The following is an 18045-nucleotide window of genomic DNA, read 5'->3' on the forward strand; positions in this document are numbered from 1 at the left end:
CGTGAAGTTCGAGACCGCACACGACACCGAGGATGCCTTTACGCTACCGCAGACAGCATGGACGGCTACAGCCGTAACCCGGAAGATACGCTAGCTGGTTTAAAATACATACTCCTTAGGAGAGGGAGAAAAGGACGTCCACTAAAGTACCTGCACTGATCACCTATCTGCGCTTCCCTGTTTTCAACTGCGCCTTTGAACAAAGATATCGACACTCTTGAGTGACGTCACTGTTCCCCAAGTTCCCAAGCCTGGCACAAGAACCTATGACAGGAGTTGCGTTATTTTTTCCCTGCGCCCCGTCTAATTTCGCGCTTCGCTTCAGTCTGATATAAAGCGACGCCCAGACGCTGCCCTAATTTAATTCCGTCGCCGTACACGCGCTCAACGCAAAACCTAACATAAAAAATACACACACACACATGAAAGATCAGTCTGATCATGACACTACATGCCCCTAACAAGGTCTATAAATATTAGTTTGGGAAAATGAAAACTAAAGAGAGAACGTGTTGAGCTACACGGCGCGCAGCCACACAGTGTTGACGTCTACAGCTATATAGAACGTTTCCCAATATTGGGAGAGCATGCTCCCGCGCAGATATCACTGCCGTAAAACGAACTGCTGAGTCTTAAAAATAAACGCACACAGACACAGTGTCTTGGTTGAGCTTGCCCTAACGCCATTGCACGATGCCTAAATCTTACTTAGCACATGCATATCGACTGAAACCTACCAAGTCAGCTTAAATTAAGCTCGCTGTTCCTTCAAAATATCCAAAAATATTGCCTGTAAAGCGTGTTCTCACTGTTATGCAACCATGTCGTGCAAGGAAGCTCCCTCGTCAAATTAAATTAAGCCCGCAATTTTTTTTTAAGTGCCCATTAAATGTTGCCTGTAAATCATGCTCTCACTGTCAGACAAAAATGCTGTGCCAGAAAGCTGCCTAGTCTGCTTAAATTAAGCTCGCTTTTTCTTGAAAATAACAAAATATTGCCAGTAAACCATACTCTCACTGTTAGACGACCATGCCGTGAAAAGAAGACACTCCGTCAAATTAAATTAAGCTCGCATTTTTTTGAAAATGCCCACTAAATGTGGCTTGTAAAGCGTGCTCTCACTGTTATACAACAATGCTGTGCCAGAAAGCTATCTTGTCAGCTTAATGGGACACTAAAGAGCAAAACGATTTTTATCGTATTAGTAAACTACTCTTTCACGGTACCAAAAACACCACGCTTGCTGCGAGAAGACGCTTAGTAAGCGAGAAATGGCGCAAAAAGAAAATGTGGGTGGCAACGCCACCTTGAAGTTTCCGCACCATTCGCCGTGACGTCACATATTTTGACGGCGCCTACTAGGGCCTGCGTAGTTCCTAAACGGCAAGAATGAAGTACATTCTCCTCTGAGGGAGCCATAGACTTAACGTACCAAGTTTGAGAAAATTTCGTTGAGCCAATGGCGCCAAAATAAGATAAGTACACTTTGAAATCAGTGACGTCAAGCGTGGACATTATGGCGCGAAATTCAAAAATGAAATTTTGAACTTAATTCTCTCTTGTATTAATACACGATTGATGGTGAAATTAACGACGTGATAGTTTTCTAAGTACAATTTATCAATCTAAACCGATTCATTGTTTCTCTTTAGTGTCCCTTTAAATCAAGGTCGTTGTTTCTTGAAAATAATCTCAAAATATTGCCTGTAAAGCATGCTTTGTCTGTTAGACAATTGAGGGAAGTTATCTTCTAAGCTTCAGATCGCTGTTTCTTGGTAACTTCGACAAAATATTCACTGTAACGCGAGCTCTCACTGTTAGACAACCATACTGTGCAAGAACGCTACCTCATCAGCTCAATTAAATTAAGATCGCGGTTATTCATAATCACGAGATTTATGCGTACAGCACACTCTCGTTGATAGACAAACATAAAGATAACTAAAATAAACAAAAAAGTAAGAGACTGGCGATTATGGCTCGCGACAACTTAGGAAACGCGTAAAGCTCTAAAACACGAACAGGGCGGCTGTCACTTGCATACACTACAACGCTACGACTATTTGCGTAAGAGAAACGCCAGGAACAGACATAGCACCGGAATGAATTATAGCGCGAGCAAGAGAAAACTACTTAGAAGACATGTTACAAATAATTACATAGCCGAAAAATCTACAGTAACTCTGTAGCCGGTCTCTAAATACCTCTCAGCTACAAATACACGTTTAGAAACCAAATCTAACAAAAAAGAAGAAAACCTGTAAAAGCAGCTGCGATTAGACAGGCAACAACGCATTATTGTCGCCCGCGACTCGTTCCCATTTTCATTAGTCCGTGTGTTCTTGCAATGTCACTGAATTTCTGAAATAGCAAATTATGATTCCGATTCCGAACTTATGATGACGGTAGTTAGGTTTTAATAAGATTGTTATTTTCAAAACGACAGTGTAACCATCACTACTATATCAGTGAAAGGCTTTTACCCAAAACGTCAAATGAATAAAGGAAGAGAATGCGAGGAAATTCACAACAGGTGCTACCGAACTAATCCTTGTGATATCTGCCCGTTGAAGTGCATCAGTGGCAAGGATAGTTATTAAAGTACGGAGAGCTTATTTAGGCTCAAAAATACGACGGTGAGAAATGACAGGCAGTTTGGTTGAGAAGCCTACAGTCTACAGTAAAAAAAAAAGAAAAGCTCTGATCCTGATTCTGAAAGAATAGTGTTAAAGTAAGAACGCACCAAAATAAAACAGCGTAGTTGAAGGACGAGGTCATGTACACAGAGTGAAATGAGATCTCTAGCTATACGGAAGGGTAAACATGGAAGACGACGCCATCTGTCGGTTCACGGTCTAGCTGTTCGCAAAGCAGCGGTCTTGTAAACACGATTTGGCCAAGTTCTACGACCACCCTTTCAAACAATGATAAAAAATAACAAAGACGAAGAAATCGCGAAAGCCAAATTTTTATCAAGGAACAAAGAAATGGTCCTCGCGCTTGCGAAGCCTGTGTTATTGTATCGCGCCTGCCAATCTATGCCGACAATGGTGTTGACGTTCACCCTGTGCCAGATCTTTCTTTGTTCATTCCAGCGGTGTGTAAACACGCGCCGACTCTTGCAAAAAAAAAAGGCAGATTGTAATTGATAGCGACTCTGACGTTTGAGCGTTCTTTAAACAGACAGCGTAAAAGAAAAAAAGAAAAACAAGAAAGACACTATAACACATCGAGAAGCGTCGGTTTGCACTGTGGCAGTAAACAGTAAGACGAGTCTCGAATTAAGCGCGTATGCCTTGGTGCTACGGTTTCAATGTTTCCATACATATATTTCCAAACCCGAATAACAGCCGCAAGAAAACTTTCTAAAGACCCGAAGGCCTATCAAATTGTTACTGCAGGGAAGTATTGTTTTTCGCGACACTACTAGTAATGTCTGCAAGCTAGGGAGGAAGAAAAAAAAATATGGCAAAACGCAATCTCCAAAAGCGCGCATCAACGCGAAACGGGGAATCAAGACGTCTGCAGTACGTCTAGAAGACGTCTACAACACGTCTACAAACCATCGCGAGAACGTTTCAAGCGAGAACGATGCCTCCCCAAAAGCAGAGAAGCAGGCGGTTGAGAAAAAGGCAGAGAATAAAAAGCTGCATGCGCAGTAAGCGATGACGTCATGCCAAGAATGAATTTCGTTATGAATACGTATGATGATATGAAAATGGGAGAGAGAAATATATGTAGAGACAAAGTATTCTGCATGAGAAAATACGTCACCGTGGGGTAGTCCGCGGAGCTTCTGGTGGTGGGGAACACATTTCGGAAGACTTGACAGTAAATACGGCATGCAGAAAATGATTTCGTGCAGGCGTAGAAAAGAGAGAGTGAGAGAGAAAGAGGCAGACAGAGGAACGTGTACACACTTACAGGTGACGTAAGACATCGGTGCAGGAGGTCACGAGACAGTTGATGACGTCCAGTGCCGTGCACACTTTGCAGACGGACGCGAACTATATATTCACCAAAGTTCGGTTTCCAGCTTGCTAATTAGAGAGTATTTTCTTTTGAGAACATTGACTAGAAGAATGCAATGTCAAAGGGTCTGTAGTGGCACCGTAGTAGACGTCACATAGATGACGGAGCGATGGCATGAGAGAAAATCAACGCCTACACGGGAAAACTTATGAACATGCAGCCCTGTTATTAAAATGAGAAATGCACAAAGCTATCGTTTTAGCGCATTTTCTTCAACGATAACTAATAGAATTGACAACGAGTCTACAGTCCTCGCCTCTCGTCATTCGCTTCCGCTAGAGAAGAAAAATAAATAATCAGTCGCTCAAAAGTACATGTACCTAGCGCTCAATTCAAAATTGGATATAACTTTCGCATCCTTTTCCTTTTGCGGTTTCCAAATACCGGAATTTGCAGCAATGCCAAGTTTTTTTCCGAATGAAGACTTCGATGACAAAGCAAACTCATCGGGCTCTTTCCCGTCGTAGAAAAAAAATCACACACACACAAGCAATACGGGCTTTTTCCGGGAAAAGTACGAAACAGGAAATTGTCGTTCATCGTACGAAAACTGCCCCGAGGAGCCAAACAGCGGCCTCTTCAGTACGCGGTCTCGAAAACTTTCTTCTTTAAAGGCTTGCTTCTCTCGACTTTAACGTCGCCGTCGCTCTAGAAGCCTGTGAGTGATGTCGAAGGCCTTGCGACCACGTAATCCTCTCATTTCGATTGAGGCGACGAAGCAGAGGCGCCCTCTAAGACTGGAAGGCCGCCAGTAAATTCAATTCTCGCCCAGCTTGTTCCAAGAATAATAGGACCGAGTCCAGTCGGTTTAAATCACATTGCACTCGCGGAACGACGAATGCCTTTTGTTTGATTGTTTTCCTATACTGAAATGGACGTTTCCGCAATACTGTTTTGTTAAAATAATTACTTACGTGTAGTTCCGCACGTAACCTCGCTAACTGGCTTTATTTTGGGTGCAGGAGGCAAGTTATCCCCCCCCCCCCCGAAAAAAAAAGCACATCTTACTTCTCCCGTTAAATTTTTTACTTTGTGTATTCTTTCCGTTCTCTCTGTCACACTGTACACGCGTGAAAGCACAAACACATTAAAACTGCCACTACGATACCGTAACCATATCATCATCCTACATGAACCTGCGCCCTTTTTCTTATTTGAAGTGAGCGCCGACAAAACGCAGTTTTAAACAAGAATGCTTCAAAATAAGCTTAACGTCGTTCGGACTACGTGCCACTAACGGCGGACAGAAAAAAAAAATTTAATGTTTAAGAACACAGCTTGGATTGCTCGACCAGATATCTTGCTGGCCCACTCACTTATACAGTACTCTCCGCATACGACGCGACGTTTAAACTGTCTCACGAGCTTCCCGCGCGCCGAAGGATACACGATTGCCTGTACACTCCTAAGCCCTGATTGACACAGCCGTCAAACACCCCATTCCATTATCCTGACGTCACCCGCGTTCTATGTGATGCAGCGTTTCTTGGCCCGTTTCTCCAATGAACTAGATGACAAGGATGTCAAGAGCATCAGTCAACGACATCAGGGACCAGATTTTGAGGGGAAAAAGAACCACCCGGAAAACGCGGTCTCGTGACAGCGGTTACACGATGGTGACGTGACGGAGCGTTTAACGGCTGTGGCAGCGAGAAACGTTAACAGAAGTGTCGGAATGTGCAGCAAACAGTCAGGGTTAGCTGTGAAAGAAGAGTGGATATTCTACGGGCTTCGGAGTGAAACGGCTGATGTCGAATGAAACGTACGATAAGACGAGACAGACTGCGCGGCTGTGAAAAATACTTGGGTGTCACGGGAAAGGGTGAAGCTGAGTGAGCAGCGTCTGAGTGAGAGGGTAAACAGTGAGCGAGTGTGTGAGTGAGTGAGTGGTGGAGGACACACGTCTGTGTGAGAGTGAGAGCAGACGACACCGCACGCCACCAGTGAGGAGGAAGAGGAGGAAGAAGAGGCACAGGTGCAGACGACGACCACGGGCACATCCACCTCGAAGAGAGCGCCCTCACCCGTCACCACGTAGAGTGAAGGCGCAGAGAAAGGAGGTAGGATAGATAGATTAAGGATGGAATAGGGGGGGGGGGGGTGAAAGAGAAGAAGAAGACGAAGAAACAAACACAGCAACACACACGAGACAAGGCACCATCACCACACCTCCACCACCACCAGTAGCGGTAGCCACCACTTCCATCCGGCGCGCATATGTAATAATAAAAGAAAAACTGTATTATATGTAGACTTGTATTTGTAGACTTGTGTTATTGGGTAGTCGTACACAAACGGTAGCTACGTCGGTAAGTGGGCACTAAGCACGGACGCTGGGGGCGGCGCTACACTGAAGCAGTCACATCGTCCGTCCATGTAACGTCAGCGATTTTTACAACGCCCGCTTGGTGTTAAACGTTTAAAGGATAAATAAGCAACTAAATCATATAGACCAAACTAGCAATTAGTTAGCCAGCACTAGCTAACAGCAGCCATAGTTTAGCCAACGGTCAGCCAGCATTAGTTTGTGCTGGTAGTATGCGGGTAAATATTGCAGCTAGCTTAGAGATTCTCTATTCGAGACGTGGCGGGCAAGTTTGCGCGCTAAATCCGAGAACTCTGACCTTATTTTTTCTTCCTACGTGGCGAATGAAATACAAGAAGTTTTGCAAGAATACTCTTACGTCTGAAGCAATTTGGTACATCTCTTGAGTACGCACGAGAACTTAAGGACAGACCGCCGCGAAACCGAGAAGATATAACATAAAATACACGGGATTAGCGGTAATGAAATCATTACTAACTCAAGAGAGTAGTCAATTTGCGGCGCCTAGCAGCATGCAGAGGGCTCATTTCGAGACTAGCACTGGCCGAAGCCAAAAATAAATTTTGGAAAAGCAAAAAAGAGAGAGAGAAAGAGCAGCCACGCGAGAGGAGGCAGAGGTCGCGCTAAACGGAAAGTTCCCGGATGTCACGGTACGCGTTAGGTGAACGTAACGCGAGACGCGCTAAGCAAACGCTGCCCCATGGTCGAAGAAAGCAGTGAAAGGGTGTGAGCGAAACAAGCAACACTAGGGCCAACGTCCGAAGGACGGTAATTAGAGCCGCATTTACGAACTGGCCCGCCGGAGCATTCGATTAGCCAAAGAAAACAGGTTGCTATTTACTCGCATAACAGCGCGCTAATCAGTATCCCGGAAGTCGGTTTCGAATTCGAGACTCGGACATTTTTCTAAGCGTGTTTGATTTAGACAACATTAGCTGCTGACGGATTAGCCATGTGTGATGTGGCTGCGTGTCTACACTATAAGAAAACAAGAAAAAAAAATATAGAGTACCTGTTACCCTTTCTGATGAGTCCTGCCATGTCACATACACAACTCTTTTTGAGCATACACGTGAACTCTCTTGTGGAGAGTCACACCCCTCACCACTCTCCAAAGAGAGTATCACGATTCCGAAAAGAGAGTTAACACGTCTTTAAGGAGAGTTAAAGTGACAAGTAGGAGCTCCCCAAAAAGAGCAAAAATACTTTTTTTTCTAGATTTTACGTATCTGTGTGTAACGGTGTTAAAGCACAACACCCGTAAATTTCCCGCTTCGCGTGACGTCTGCGTGCAGTTGCCGCGGCATTACGAGGTGACTGCGAAATCTGGAGCGGCATTCTGGAAGAGTCCGCTAAGTGGTTTCCTCCAGAATACTGCGGCAGATTTCGTTGAAAATGCGCGGAAAATTCGTGCCGTAGACGACATTTCCAACGGTTTCTGCAGCGTGGCCTGTTGTGCCGTCATCACAAAGAAACAAATATGTTGCGAGATTCTGTAATAATTTCGCGGACCCGTTTTTTGCGATGACGTCATTTCTGTCGTAACGTTAAAAAGAAAAAACACATTTCGTCATCGCCACAAAAACACAGGCCAACAGGCGACCTTGTTCCACCGTACTTTCGGGATATTAGATGTATGACATCTTTCTGACCTGGTAGCGAGAATCGATATCTCAGCTGCGCCGGTGAACTGTAATCTCTGAAAGTTCCTATCCTTGACGGGTACTTCGACCCCTGCACGTGCCGAAAATCCGATAATAAGTGTCGAGAGCGATTTGCATATTAAAAATAAGGCCGCACCTTCCGCCAACCGCCAGGCTCGCGGAATCGAAACACATACATCCCGTCGCCGACACGTCGACTCTCGCGCGCCGGCGAATCCTTTAAAATAAAGCCGCCATCGCGCGCTGTCTCGAACTCAATTATACACCGGTTAGGCGAGTGCCGTTACAGAATCGCGAAGCCGTAAACCCTATTCGAAGAGACGGCGGATTATAAAATCGAAATCGGATCGTGCTGCTTTCCTGCTGCGTCGATCGCTAAAGAGATCCGAGTCGTGATTTAATTTCAGGAACATTCCGCGCAAAAAAAAAAAAAAAGCCACGACATGATTATGAAGCACGTCGTGTAGTGGGAGAGACTTTTAGAGTCAACGTTGATTACCTCAGGTTCTTACACGTGCACCGATATCTAAATGAGCGTACCTTGCATTTTCGTGTAGATCGTAATAATTGTTGGCATTTTACGTGCCAAAACCCCGACATGATTAGAAGGGACTCCGTAGTGAAGGGCTCCGGGAATTTCGACCCCCTGTGGTTCTTAACGTGCGCCTAAACCTAAGCTCACGGGCCTCTAGCATTTCGCCTCCATCGAAATGCGCCCGCCGCGGCCGGGATTTGAGCCCGCGACCTTCGGGTCAGCAGCGAAGCACCGTCTAGATCAAGATATGACCAACCTGGCCAGAATCAAATAGTGTGGGTACTGTGTTCGTGCATCATTCAGCGTTCTCGTTTTATTCTGCGGTGCCATTTCATGACAACGAATATGTATCAACTTGCCCATAACCTAACGAAATCAAAATACCATGAAGCTAAGGAAACTTAGTTATAAGGGACATTACTTGTTACTTAAAGGGGTACTGACACGAATATTTTCAGCTGTCGTTTTTTTGCGTCAAATGAAAGGTCAAGCCCCCAAGAGCCTAGAAAAGGTAGTGCTAAGCGCGACTGCGCCCTGGAAAAGTAATCACAGTATGTTTTTAAAAGCTAGTTTTGGTTCCTACTGTACCCTGGCGTCACAACACGATATGAGCTTCTCGTCACGTGCTCGCACAATATATAGTGACGTTTCCACGGCCGCTCCGCTCCGTGGCTCCGTTGGTGACGTACAAGCGGCCATTTTGGAAGTTTTGATGACGCACAAGCGGATATCTTGGAAGTTTTGGTACCTGACGTCACCACAACCAGCCAGACTGCTGCATGAAGTCACCGGAATTAGTACTGTAGCCTGACGTCAAGCTAGTGTCGATGTCAGTAGGCGCGCCATGGAAAAATTGACTTTAATATCAAATTAAAATATCTTATCACCATTTGCTGAGCTTCACACTTGCTCAGAGCAGTCTCTGCATGCAGGAGGTTGGTATGGCAGAGTAAACTCGCCTCCAAAAAATGGTGTCAGTACCCCTTTAAGGGACATTACTTCCCCCTTGATTAGCTTCGCTGTATGTTGATTTTGTTATCTTCTGTGTAACAACAACAACACCAACAACAAAAAAGAGACATATCAACCTCCCCTCTTTCGTTAACTTCCGGATATGTGAGTTCCAACTAATGCGGGATGCAAGTTTGGCTACCCCTGGCGGCAGGTTCTTTACGTGTCCACCTTGACCAAACAATTCTTTACGGCGATAGCTCTATTCCTCTCGGTACAAAACCACAAAAGTGTTCTCGTGCTCGCGTTTGGCGTGTCGTCTTGTTTTTTTTTCCGCCGTGACCACGTTTGCACGGCCACCGCCCTTTCGCGATGAATACTAACCAACTAGCTCACCACTCTGTCGTTCTAACACATTTAAACTCGCAAAAAATGCGGTATAGGGCCCCTGAAGCTTCTTTCGGTACTCGTTACCCGGCCTTTGAAAGCTCGACGCGCACTACTACTTTGCAAGCGCGTGCGCTACGCAACATCTCATCTATATCGACGATCTCCGTGCTTCGAGAGAGCTGCGCAAGGGTTTTTAATAATACAGGTCGCAGAGATCTTGGACATAACGCGAGCCGTTCGCATGACTGCGAGAGAGAGAGGTCCGAACATTGAAATCAGCCTCTTCGCGTAGTCAAACGCGGCTGTAAAATATTTACATTCGAAAACCGCGGAGCCTGGATCAAGCAAGGAATGCGCAGCACCGGTCGTTATGCGGGAACGCCGAGACGAAGGGACGCGAGGGAGGGGGGTGGCGTCATTAAAGCTTCATCCAGAGACAGGAGCGTAGAAGCGTCGTTAGCGAGCTCAGACAGAAACGCGCCGCGCTCCCATTTCTTCCAGAGGAATCACCGCCTTCATTTGCCACGTGCACAGAAGCGATGCAACGTGGTCCTCTCTTAATGCGAGTACCGTCCTAACGATTTGTTTCGCAACTGTGGCCAGACAAGAGGGAGGCAACGAGGGCCTTCGTTATTAATTATTACGTCGGTCAAAAGTGATTAACCTCGCACGAGGCAGTCTGGAAAATAAACGATAATGTTGAGCCCGACTGGGTGGGTCAATGCTGCATTAATGAGCTCGCAATGACATGCGGCCCGCTTATCTGGGCTCGCGTGATCCACCGGCTGTCGCTTCGCGAGGTATGCATGCACCTTCTTGTCGGAATCGAATACTTCAGCTGATCGGTGTACTCATTGTTTTTGCGTACGCGGTCGTGTCTACTGCCGGCCGATGCAGCTCATTATTATATCCTGCATAATTTCGACAACTCTCATCTACTTCACTGACAAAAAAAAAAAAAGAAAGCTTAATGTAACTACCGGACATGTAGCTTGTTGCAATGAGTAACACACACACTGCGTGGAACTACCCCAAACCTTTTTGTTTGAGGCAGTTAGTGAGGCATAGTGGTACAGTTACAAACGTGCGATGTAACGGACACGAAGAAACCCGCATCGGCAGGGCGCACGTCTGCAGTAGAGACGTGCTGACGATGTTCGTTTCTACATCGTCCGTTTCATCGCACCTTAAAGAAATGATCACACAAAATTACTGCTTCAGGAAAATGTAAATTCGTGCGCTCATCCATTCCACAGTCTGCCCAAAATAAGAAGCATCTATGAATAACACCGAGACAACAGAAACAAAACGAAACAACACAATACAGAAACGCGGACATATTGTCGAAGCAAAAACGGAAAGAAAAAAAAAGAAACGACACTAAAGTTTGCGGAGGAACTTTTTCGCTCAGAGTGTGCGTTTCTTGAGAGAACGCTCAAATGTGTAAAAACAATACTTCTGCCCCCTAATGATCGCTGGTTTGTTCCAGCGGCATCGCGAGTCGGTTGCAAGTGCTCGAGTGAATAGAAGCAGCGGTGTTGTGTGACGTGCGCGTGCCAAGAGTTATACACTCCGTCTCAATCTAACAGAACGACGACCGTACGAGCTGCCCACGAAAAAAGCTACCTGTCAGTTTATACACGGCCTGAAACGTGCTGGAAGTATGAACGCGACACGTCGCCGTCAAAAAGAATACCGTGTATTATTTTCGCGTATAACCCGCAACGTGCAAACAATCCGGAGCCAGAACCTGAGTGGCGAGATCTTCGCGTAGATTTCGGCGTGCAAAGGTGTCGTCACAAAACTACTTGACGGTAATGCAAGAAAGAAGACTTGGTGGCGATACGCGCAGGAAACCCCGCGGTTTGCAGTTGGGCGCACTGCTTATAAGTAGCGGCGCGTTATACACGAGAAAATACGGTACGTTATCCGCGCAAGTCGCAAACGGTTTACGTTGTTTACCGGAACACGCGAGGCGCGCTACCGCCAAAGAAGCGAGACGAGTCAGGAACGGACGTTTAGACGCGTTTTCCTTACACCTACAAAACGGAATAAATGGTACTACGCGAGGTACATTCTCGAAAACGAAGCGCGCTTTTTAACATTAGAACACGTCCGCCGAGCGCCTGCGCGAATGCCTGAATCAACGACGTGACATATTTGCATATTCAGCGACAAAGCTGAATTTATTACGTGCTCACGGAGAAAAGCTGGATAGCGGGGTCATGAAATATGCAACGCCTCCGTGCTGCCCGCGCAGGCGTGTCATGATCCAAGGCGAAGCGCCAGCGAAAATCGCAACGTATGCGAGCCAGATAAGGAAGGCCAGCATCTTCTAGTCGTCGTATTGTTTGCACGCGTTTCGCAGTTCCTAGCGCTACGTTCACGTCGAGGACGAAGTCGTGTACCGACCAGCCTGCCAACGTGCGGTAGTGAAAAAGAAAGGTCAAACGCAGTGGTGAAAACAAGGGGCCGGAGCTTCGTCAAGATGCAGGTGTGCGGCTTTTGTTCCGTAGCCCCCGCATTTCTCGCGGAAAAATTAATGTTCCATTGATTAATTGGTTGGATTAAATCGATTGCTTGATTGGATTGAATTGATTGATTAACTGACTGAAGAGAACCGGTGGTTTAAAGTGCGAGTTCCCAGCCGGTTTTATTACTGTGCAGAAAGAAAAAAGGTTTTACAAATTAAAGTCCTTTGATGAACCGTGTTACAAGTTTTTCCCTGCAGTTGACCAAAACTAGTTAGCAGTTCCACTTTTAAACGATCGTTTGTGTTGTCCTTTTTTCTTAACACTCGTCCAGGACAAAGAAAAAAAAATAACACGATGAACTACAAACATAACCAATTTTACGTTTTAATGTGATGGAATTAGCAGGGATAAAGAGAGAAAAAAAAGAAGCCCGATTTTGCTTGAGGACGATTGGCTCTTCACGGATGGCATGCCACATTCACGCATATAATACAGGCGCTGCTGGCTAAAGTCGGCTAATGTTAACTAGTGTTGGCCAATATCAGCGTTGCGTTAATTAATATCGAAAATGTTACGCACTACAACCACGACGTGAAGCATGCGGCAGTGGAAGACGCTAGGTTAATTTCGAGCCAGTGGGGTTCCTTAACGTGCACCTAACTTTAAGCCCACGGGTATTCTTGCATTTCGCGTCCCATCGAAACGCGGCCACCGTAACCGGGAGACGAACCCGTCTCCTCGAGCTAATCCGCGCAACACCTTAGGGGTTAAGTTGCAATGGCGAGTAGCTAGTTTTCGTTATTAAAGGGAAATCGGGGTAATTAAAGATAACCCATTAGGCTCGCGCTTACAGCTATATCGCCGCTGAATTTGTCATCGCTTTTCCATGCGTACGTTGCCCTTGGTGTTTCTCCTTGTTCACCATCAAAAGAAACAGGCCTATGCACTTTCGACTTTGATATGTATCCCTTTAAAGTAGAGTGTGATGCTGGGCTAGTAGGTACTTTTCACGTTAGATTAATCGTAAAATAGCGCAACGGAACGGCACAACAGAAAGGAAGATAACACAGGCACACTGTGTTCACCATTCCGTTGTCCCGTTCTGCCGCGTTATTTTACCACGAATCTATAATATGCGACACGGTCACTGTATCCTTTCGACAAGAAAGTGGAGCGTTGAGACGGAGTGCATAGAGGTATGCAACGCGTGGAGGCGCTGTGTGAGTACTAGCGTGAGCGTGGCTTGTGGCGTTGCTGTGTTTGTGTGTGGGTGCGCGCGCGCGCGTGGCCACTGCAATCGGGAACGTACCTTCTGGTTGATCCTGTCGATCTGCCGATTTTGCGACTCAATCTCGCTGCCCATGTCGATTGCCATATTGCGCAGGTTCCCGATCATGGTGGACACTTGCACCATGTTGTCCTCCATCTCGTTCTCACGGTCGTCGTTTGTGATTCTGTTGAAAGGAGAAAGAAAAGAGAGAATAAAGTTACTGAATTAGATTAACCACTTCAAAGCTGCGGGATGTGAAAAAACGGTCATAGTTTCAACCCCAAGGGCGAAACGTTGATAGCGATAGGAATTTTTTTTTTTTACTGCACAGACAAAACGAGCCCCCATACATAACCACCGTGTCAAAGTTCACTAACTGCAAACTTCGCTTCGCTCTCATTTTGGCCTTACACGTGGCTTCGGCGCAACCCCCCTCCCTACCCTCCCCCCCCCCCTCCGCAGGCACAGTAGAAAGCGGGAGAAATTAAGCGATCGTTTCCCGATTTTTTTTTCCAGAGCCGACAAATTGTTCGAAAATTACAATGTTTCCCAAAGCTTTGTCCATCGCCTCGTTACGGAATCAGAGGAATCATGCATACCCCTTTGGAAAAAAAAAGGAACTATAGAATACCAGCACGTCGTTTCCATGTTGTACGTGGCACGTGATACACGCTTTGTTCTCATTTGCATCGAGCCGTCGTGAGCAGCTGGCCCGATCGATCAGGCTCTGGAACAAAAAAAAAGGGGGGGGGGCTTCCGCTGGGCTTCGGTTCGACACGCGCACCTCGGCGAATAATGAAACGCTGAAGTAACGGCGCTAGCTTTTTGGTACACGAGGCACGCGCGGCGCACCTTCATTATCTCTTTAGCACGCTGTGCGCCGCCACTGGTTTCTCGGGCCCCTTGGCACGTACGTCTTCTTCGCATCGACAGATGCACTACCTCGAGGCAAAGCCGCTTGAATAAAACAGAGCGAGAAATAAACGAGGAAGGAAAAGAAACCGCCTTGCCTGCGAAGCTTGAATTTGATGAACGCTACACCCTAGGCGGTGTTGCTGCTCTTTTGGTCTTTATTTTATGCAGCGCATGTTATACAACACGGACAACACAAACCAAACAACGACAACAACCCAGAGAGAGAGAGAGTGTCAGAGCCACCAGAACAAGCTTCTGGTGTTCCCCGCGCTGTCTGATTAACGGGCTCGTAAATAACGCATCAAGGTAACGACGTGAGTGAAGAAATCGCGTAAACAACTCAGTCACCGCTGCTATTCAAAATAATAAAAATAAACAGAGAAAGGTAGGAGAAACTCTGCGTGGAAAGTCAGGGAGGGGCGTTTTACATTTCTCTAAGAGGCTTCGGGCGAACGGCGCGGCGGAAAGAACACTACAATCGACGCCCGAAAAAAAAAAACAAGCATAAAGAAAAGGCAATGGTGCGCAGCAACCGCTTGCGCAGAGAAGAAAAAACAGCAAAGCAAAAAGTAAAGAAAAGAGAAGGGAAGAGCATGCAAAACGAACACGAAACAATGACTTGCACGCCCGTACAGCCAGGAGTGTACAGTTGCGGCCGCTACGGGCTGACCGTTAGCCGAAGCCGATATCGAACCGCGGAACGAAAAAAAAAAAAGCCGCAAAACTAGCCGACAACACCAGTCTGGCCGCAAGGCAGAATCAATGGCATCGTGGCATACAGCATGCAGGCTTATGATGCTGCAGCACGCACAGGGCACGGCTCTTGTCTTTTAGGATTTATAGAGAGAGAAAAAGAACGTACACGCATCGGGCACGATATGGCGTGACTGCAATGCTAGTGCGTTCGCAACGAAACGAGTTAAAATTAGCTGAGTTCGATTTGCGGCAGCCTAAAGAACGAGAACAACAACGCAGTGGTCGATCTATGGGCGTCTCTAACTCGTTAATCCTGACGTTAACTGACTAGCGCCCTCCCGCCCCCCCCCCCCCCCCCTCAGGCTAAAAAAGAAAAAAAAAGAAAAAAAAATATCGGAAGATATCCGTACGAAAGTAAGCCTACAATATACTCTGCCTCGCAACGATCTATGCAGTGCAGTGAAGGACACAGCTCGTGCCAACCACTCCGTGTACAGGTATGCAATGACGTCATCGAGGACGCCATATTGTTCAATAGACCGATCCACTGGAGAGAGGGAGCACCTCCTTTCTGGGCTGTTGCACGGGAATACAATGCCTGGCACAGCTGCCTCGGCAATGCTTCTTAAGGGGGGGGGGGATATCACGCACAGTTACAACAATCCGAAGGGAAATATGGTGGCGTCCACGAAGCCAACGTTGGAAAGGTCTATACAGCCGGCACAGTCTGACACTGTGCGTTACCTTGGTCCCGCTTAATTCCAGCTGCAAAGGGAACACTGTGAATAGGAAGTATTCAAGCGACGCCACTTCGCTGTATCGTTAGTACTTTCTGCTGTGTTTCTGAATATAATAGACAGATGAAGATAGCGAAGCATTCACCTGGGCTTACTGTACAACAATATGGCAGCCTAGACGACGTCAGAGGACTACGAAATGGCGCATGTGGAGTCAATAGTACTAAACGACGTCATACAAATGGCTGAATCATTGTACAGCCATCGCAGTAAAATAGCTCCGCTCTATATCGGTACGCTTATGCAAGGCTGCAAAATGAAACCGGTGAATATGACTGCTGAACTGCACACGTCTGTCTGCTTCCTTCGCGGTATTCAATGACGTCAGAAATCTTGTAACGAGATGATTATGCGTCCTGGAAGGAACCTGAGATCACTCATTGTGCGCCGCTAATCCTTCAACGAGCTACCGATGATAGCTATCTTTATCGACATAACCTCACAAACGTGGCAGCGACAAATCGTCACCTAGCGTATTTATTCTAATCATATTTATTACTCTTATTGTGGTTTCCGATTTTTAGCCGATCACCTTTCTTATCTTTTCTTTCCACGTGCAAGCCTACGGTGCTGTACCGTAGTGTTACGTATGAAACCATGACGACTCGAGTTCTGCGAATATCTTCTCGGCTTTTTGCTCGTCAATCTGCTTATCTCAACTGGAGCCCGTTCAGTATGCATCACGTGGTAGCTTATCGCACAGGCGAACAATGGAAGAGCCCGTTTCGTCCAGTTCCCTATTCTGATTCGCTGGACGCGACCTATTTGCGATACTTTGCCTGACGGCGCCGACGTTGATGAGATGGCAACACTAACACCCAGAACGCGCAGAGCCTGCGTACGTTCCCGCCAGAGCGACAAGACGACGCCGTTCGTCACGACTACGACGGCGAAGATGGCGTGTACGGACGCCCACGAACGCCCAAACACAGCCTCCGCAAGCAAACACGAGCCGGGGTGCAGCCAACGTAAATCACCCAGCGTTGCCATGAATAGCCGATTGGGTTTGGCGGAAAAGGCGAATATATCAGAAAAAGAAGCGGCGGAATGAAACAAGGCACCGAGGGCCAATACGGAGATATGGAGTGCAAGAAAAAAAAAGCCACCCGAACGACGCTTGTCTGGTCACCGACCTAAATGAAGACGCTGCCGAACTTTCCCTTTCATGCGACTATTCGCCGGGAGGCGTACGTTGACCTGTCTGCGCCCGGCCGCGATTTATTTTCGGCATCGTCTGCAGAATGATGCATCCCTTACTGCGACGGCATTAGTTATAAACAAGGACGAGCGAAGAGCACATACAGACGGTATCAGCCTCTACCGACTTTATAATGCGTTCTATTTCCGTAGCCTAATGAACGCAACGGTTGGCGATCGAACCCGCGACATCCTTCCCTGCAGTCCGCCATTCACGGAGCTACCACGGAAGGTCATCTGTCCCACGCACTCGTCGAGAAGTTAAAGGAATCGACGGACTCGGTTAGATTGTGTGAACTCAACTTAGGTAGGCGTGCCCTAAAAATACAAAGAAAAAGGTCTTTAAGCGAACTTAGTGTTGCATTTAAATGTCTCTAATGGCGCTAGTACCTGGCGTGTGGTGAACTTTGGTTCACTTGAGTTGACTTTAATATGAAAGAAAGCAGTTCTGTAGTGGATATGCGCCATCTTGATGGCATATATCCCCTATAGTCTAATTCTTCATGGCACATACAAGACTTTTCTTGTAGGTATGTAAGGATGGCACATACACACAAGAAAACGGCCTGCTCTTTCAAAGAACTCATTCAATTAATTTAAGCGCACTCGACGAGTTGAGCTACGCTTCCCACTGCGTGGCTGCCGAAGCAGATCGCAGAGGCCATGTAGAAATAAGAGCGTGGTTGAGATCCGCTGCGCCAGGTGCCGCAACGATCCGAGCTGTTCACAAGAACACAGTCTCCTCTTTCAATGAACTCATTCAATTACTTTCTAATAGTGATTCTCACAGTTAATCGC

General features: G+C 46.7%; 1 protein-coding gene across 11 annotated transcripts in view; it reads right to left on the reverse strand.

Annotated features, from left to right (window-relative positions):
• LOC119374441 (synaptosomal-associated protein 25) overlaps window positions 1-18045 on the reverse strand; it is a 302757-nt gene that overhangs the window by 15727 nt on the left and 268985 nt on the right. For all 11 annotated transcript variants that reach the window (XM_037644535.2, XM_037644533.2, XM_049420422.1 and 8 more), the window contains one exon: window positions 13682-13826. In XM_037644535.2, coding sequence (XP_037500463.1) covers window positions 13682-13826 — 145 coding nt within the window. The remainder of the gene's footprint in view (window positions 1-13681; window positions 13827-18045) is intronic.

The sequence above is a fragment of the Rhipicephalus sanguineus genome, chromosome 11 (genome assembly GCF_013339695.2).
Source record: "Rhipicephalus sanguineus isolate Rsan-2018 chromosome 11, BIME_Rsan_1.4, whole genome shotgun sequence".
Lineage (NCBI taxonomy): Eukaryota > Metazoa > Arthropoda > Arachnida > Ixodida > Ixodidae > Rhipicephalus > Rhipicephalus sanguineus.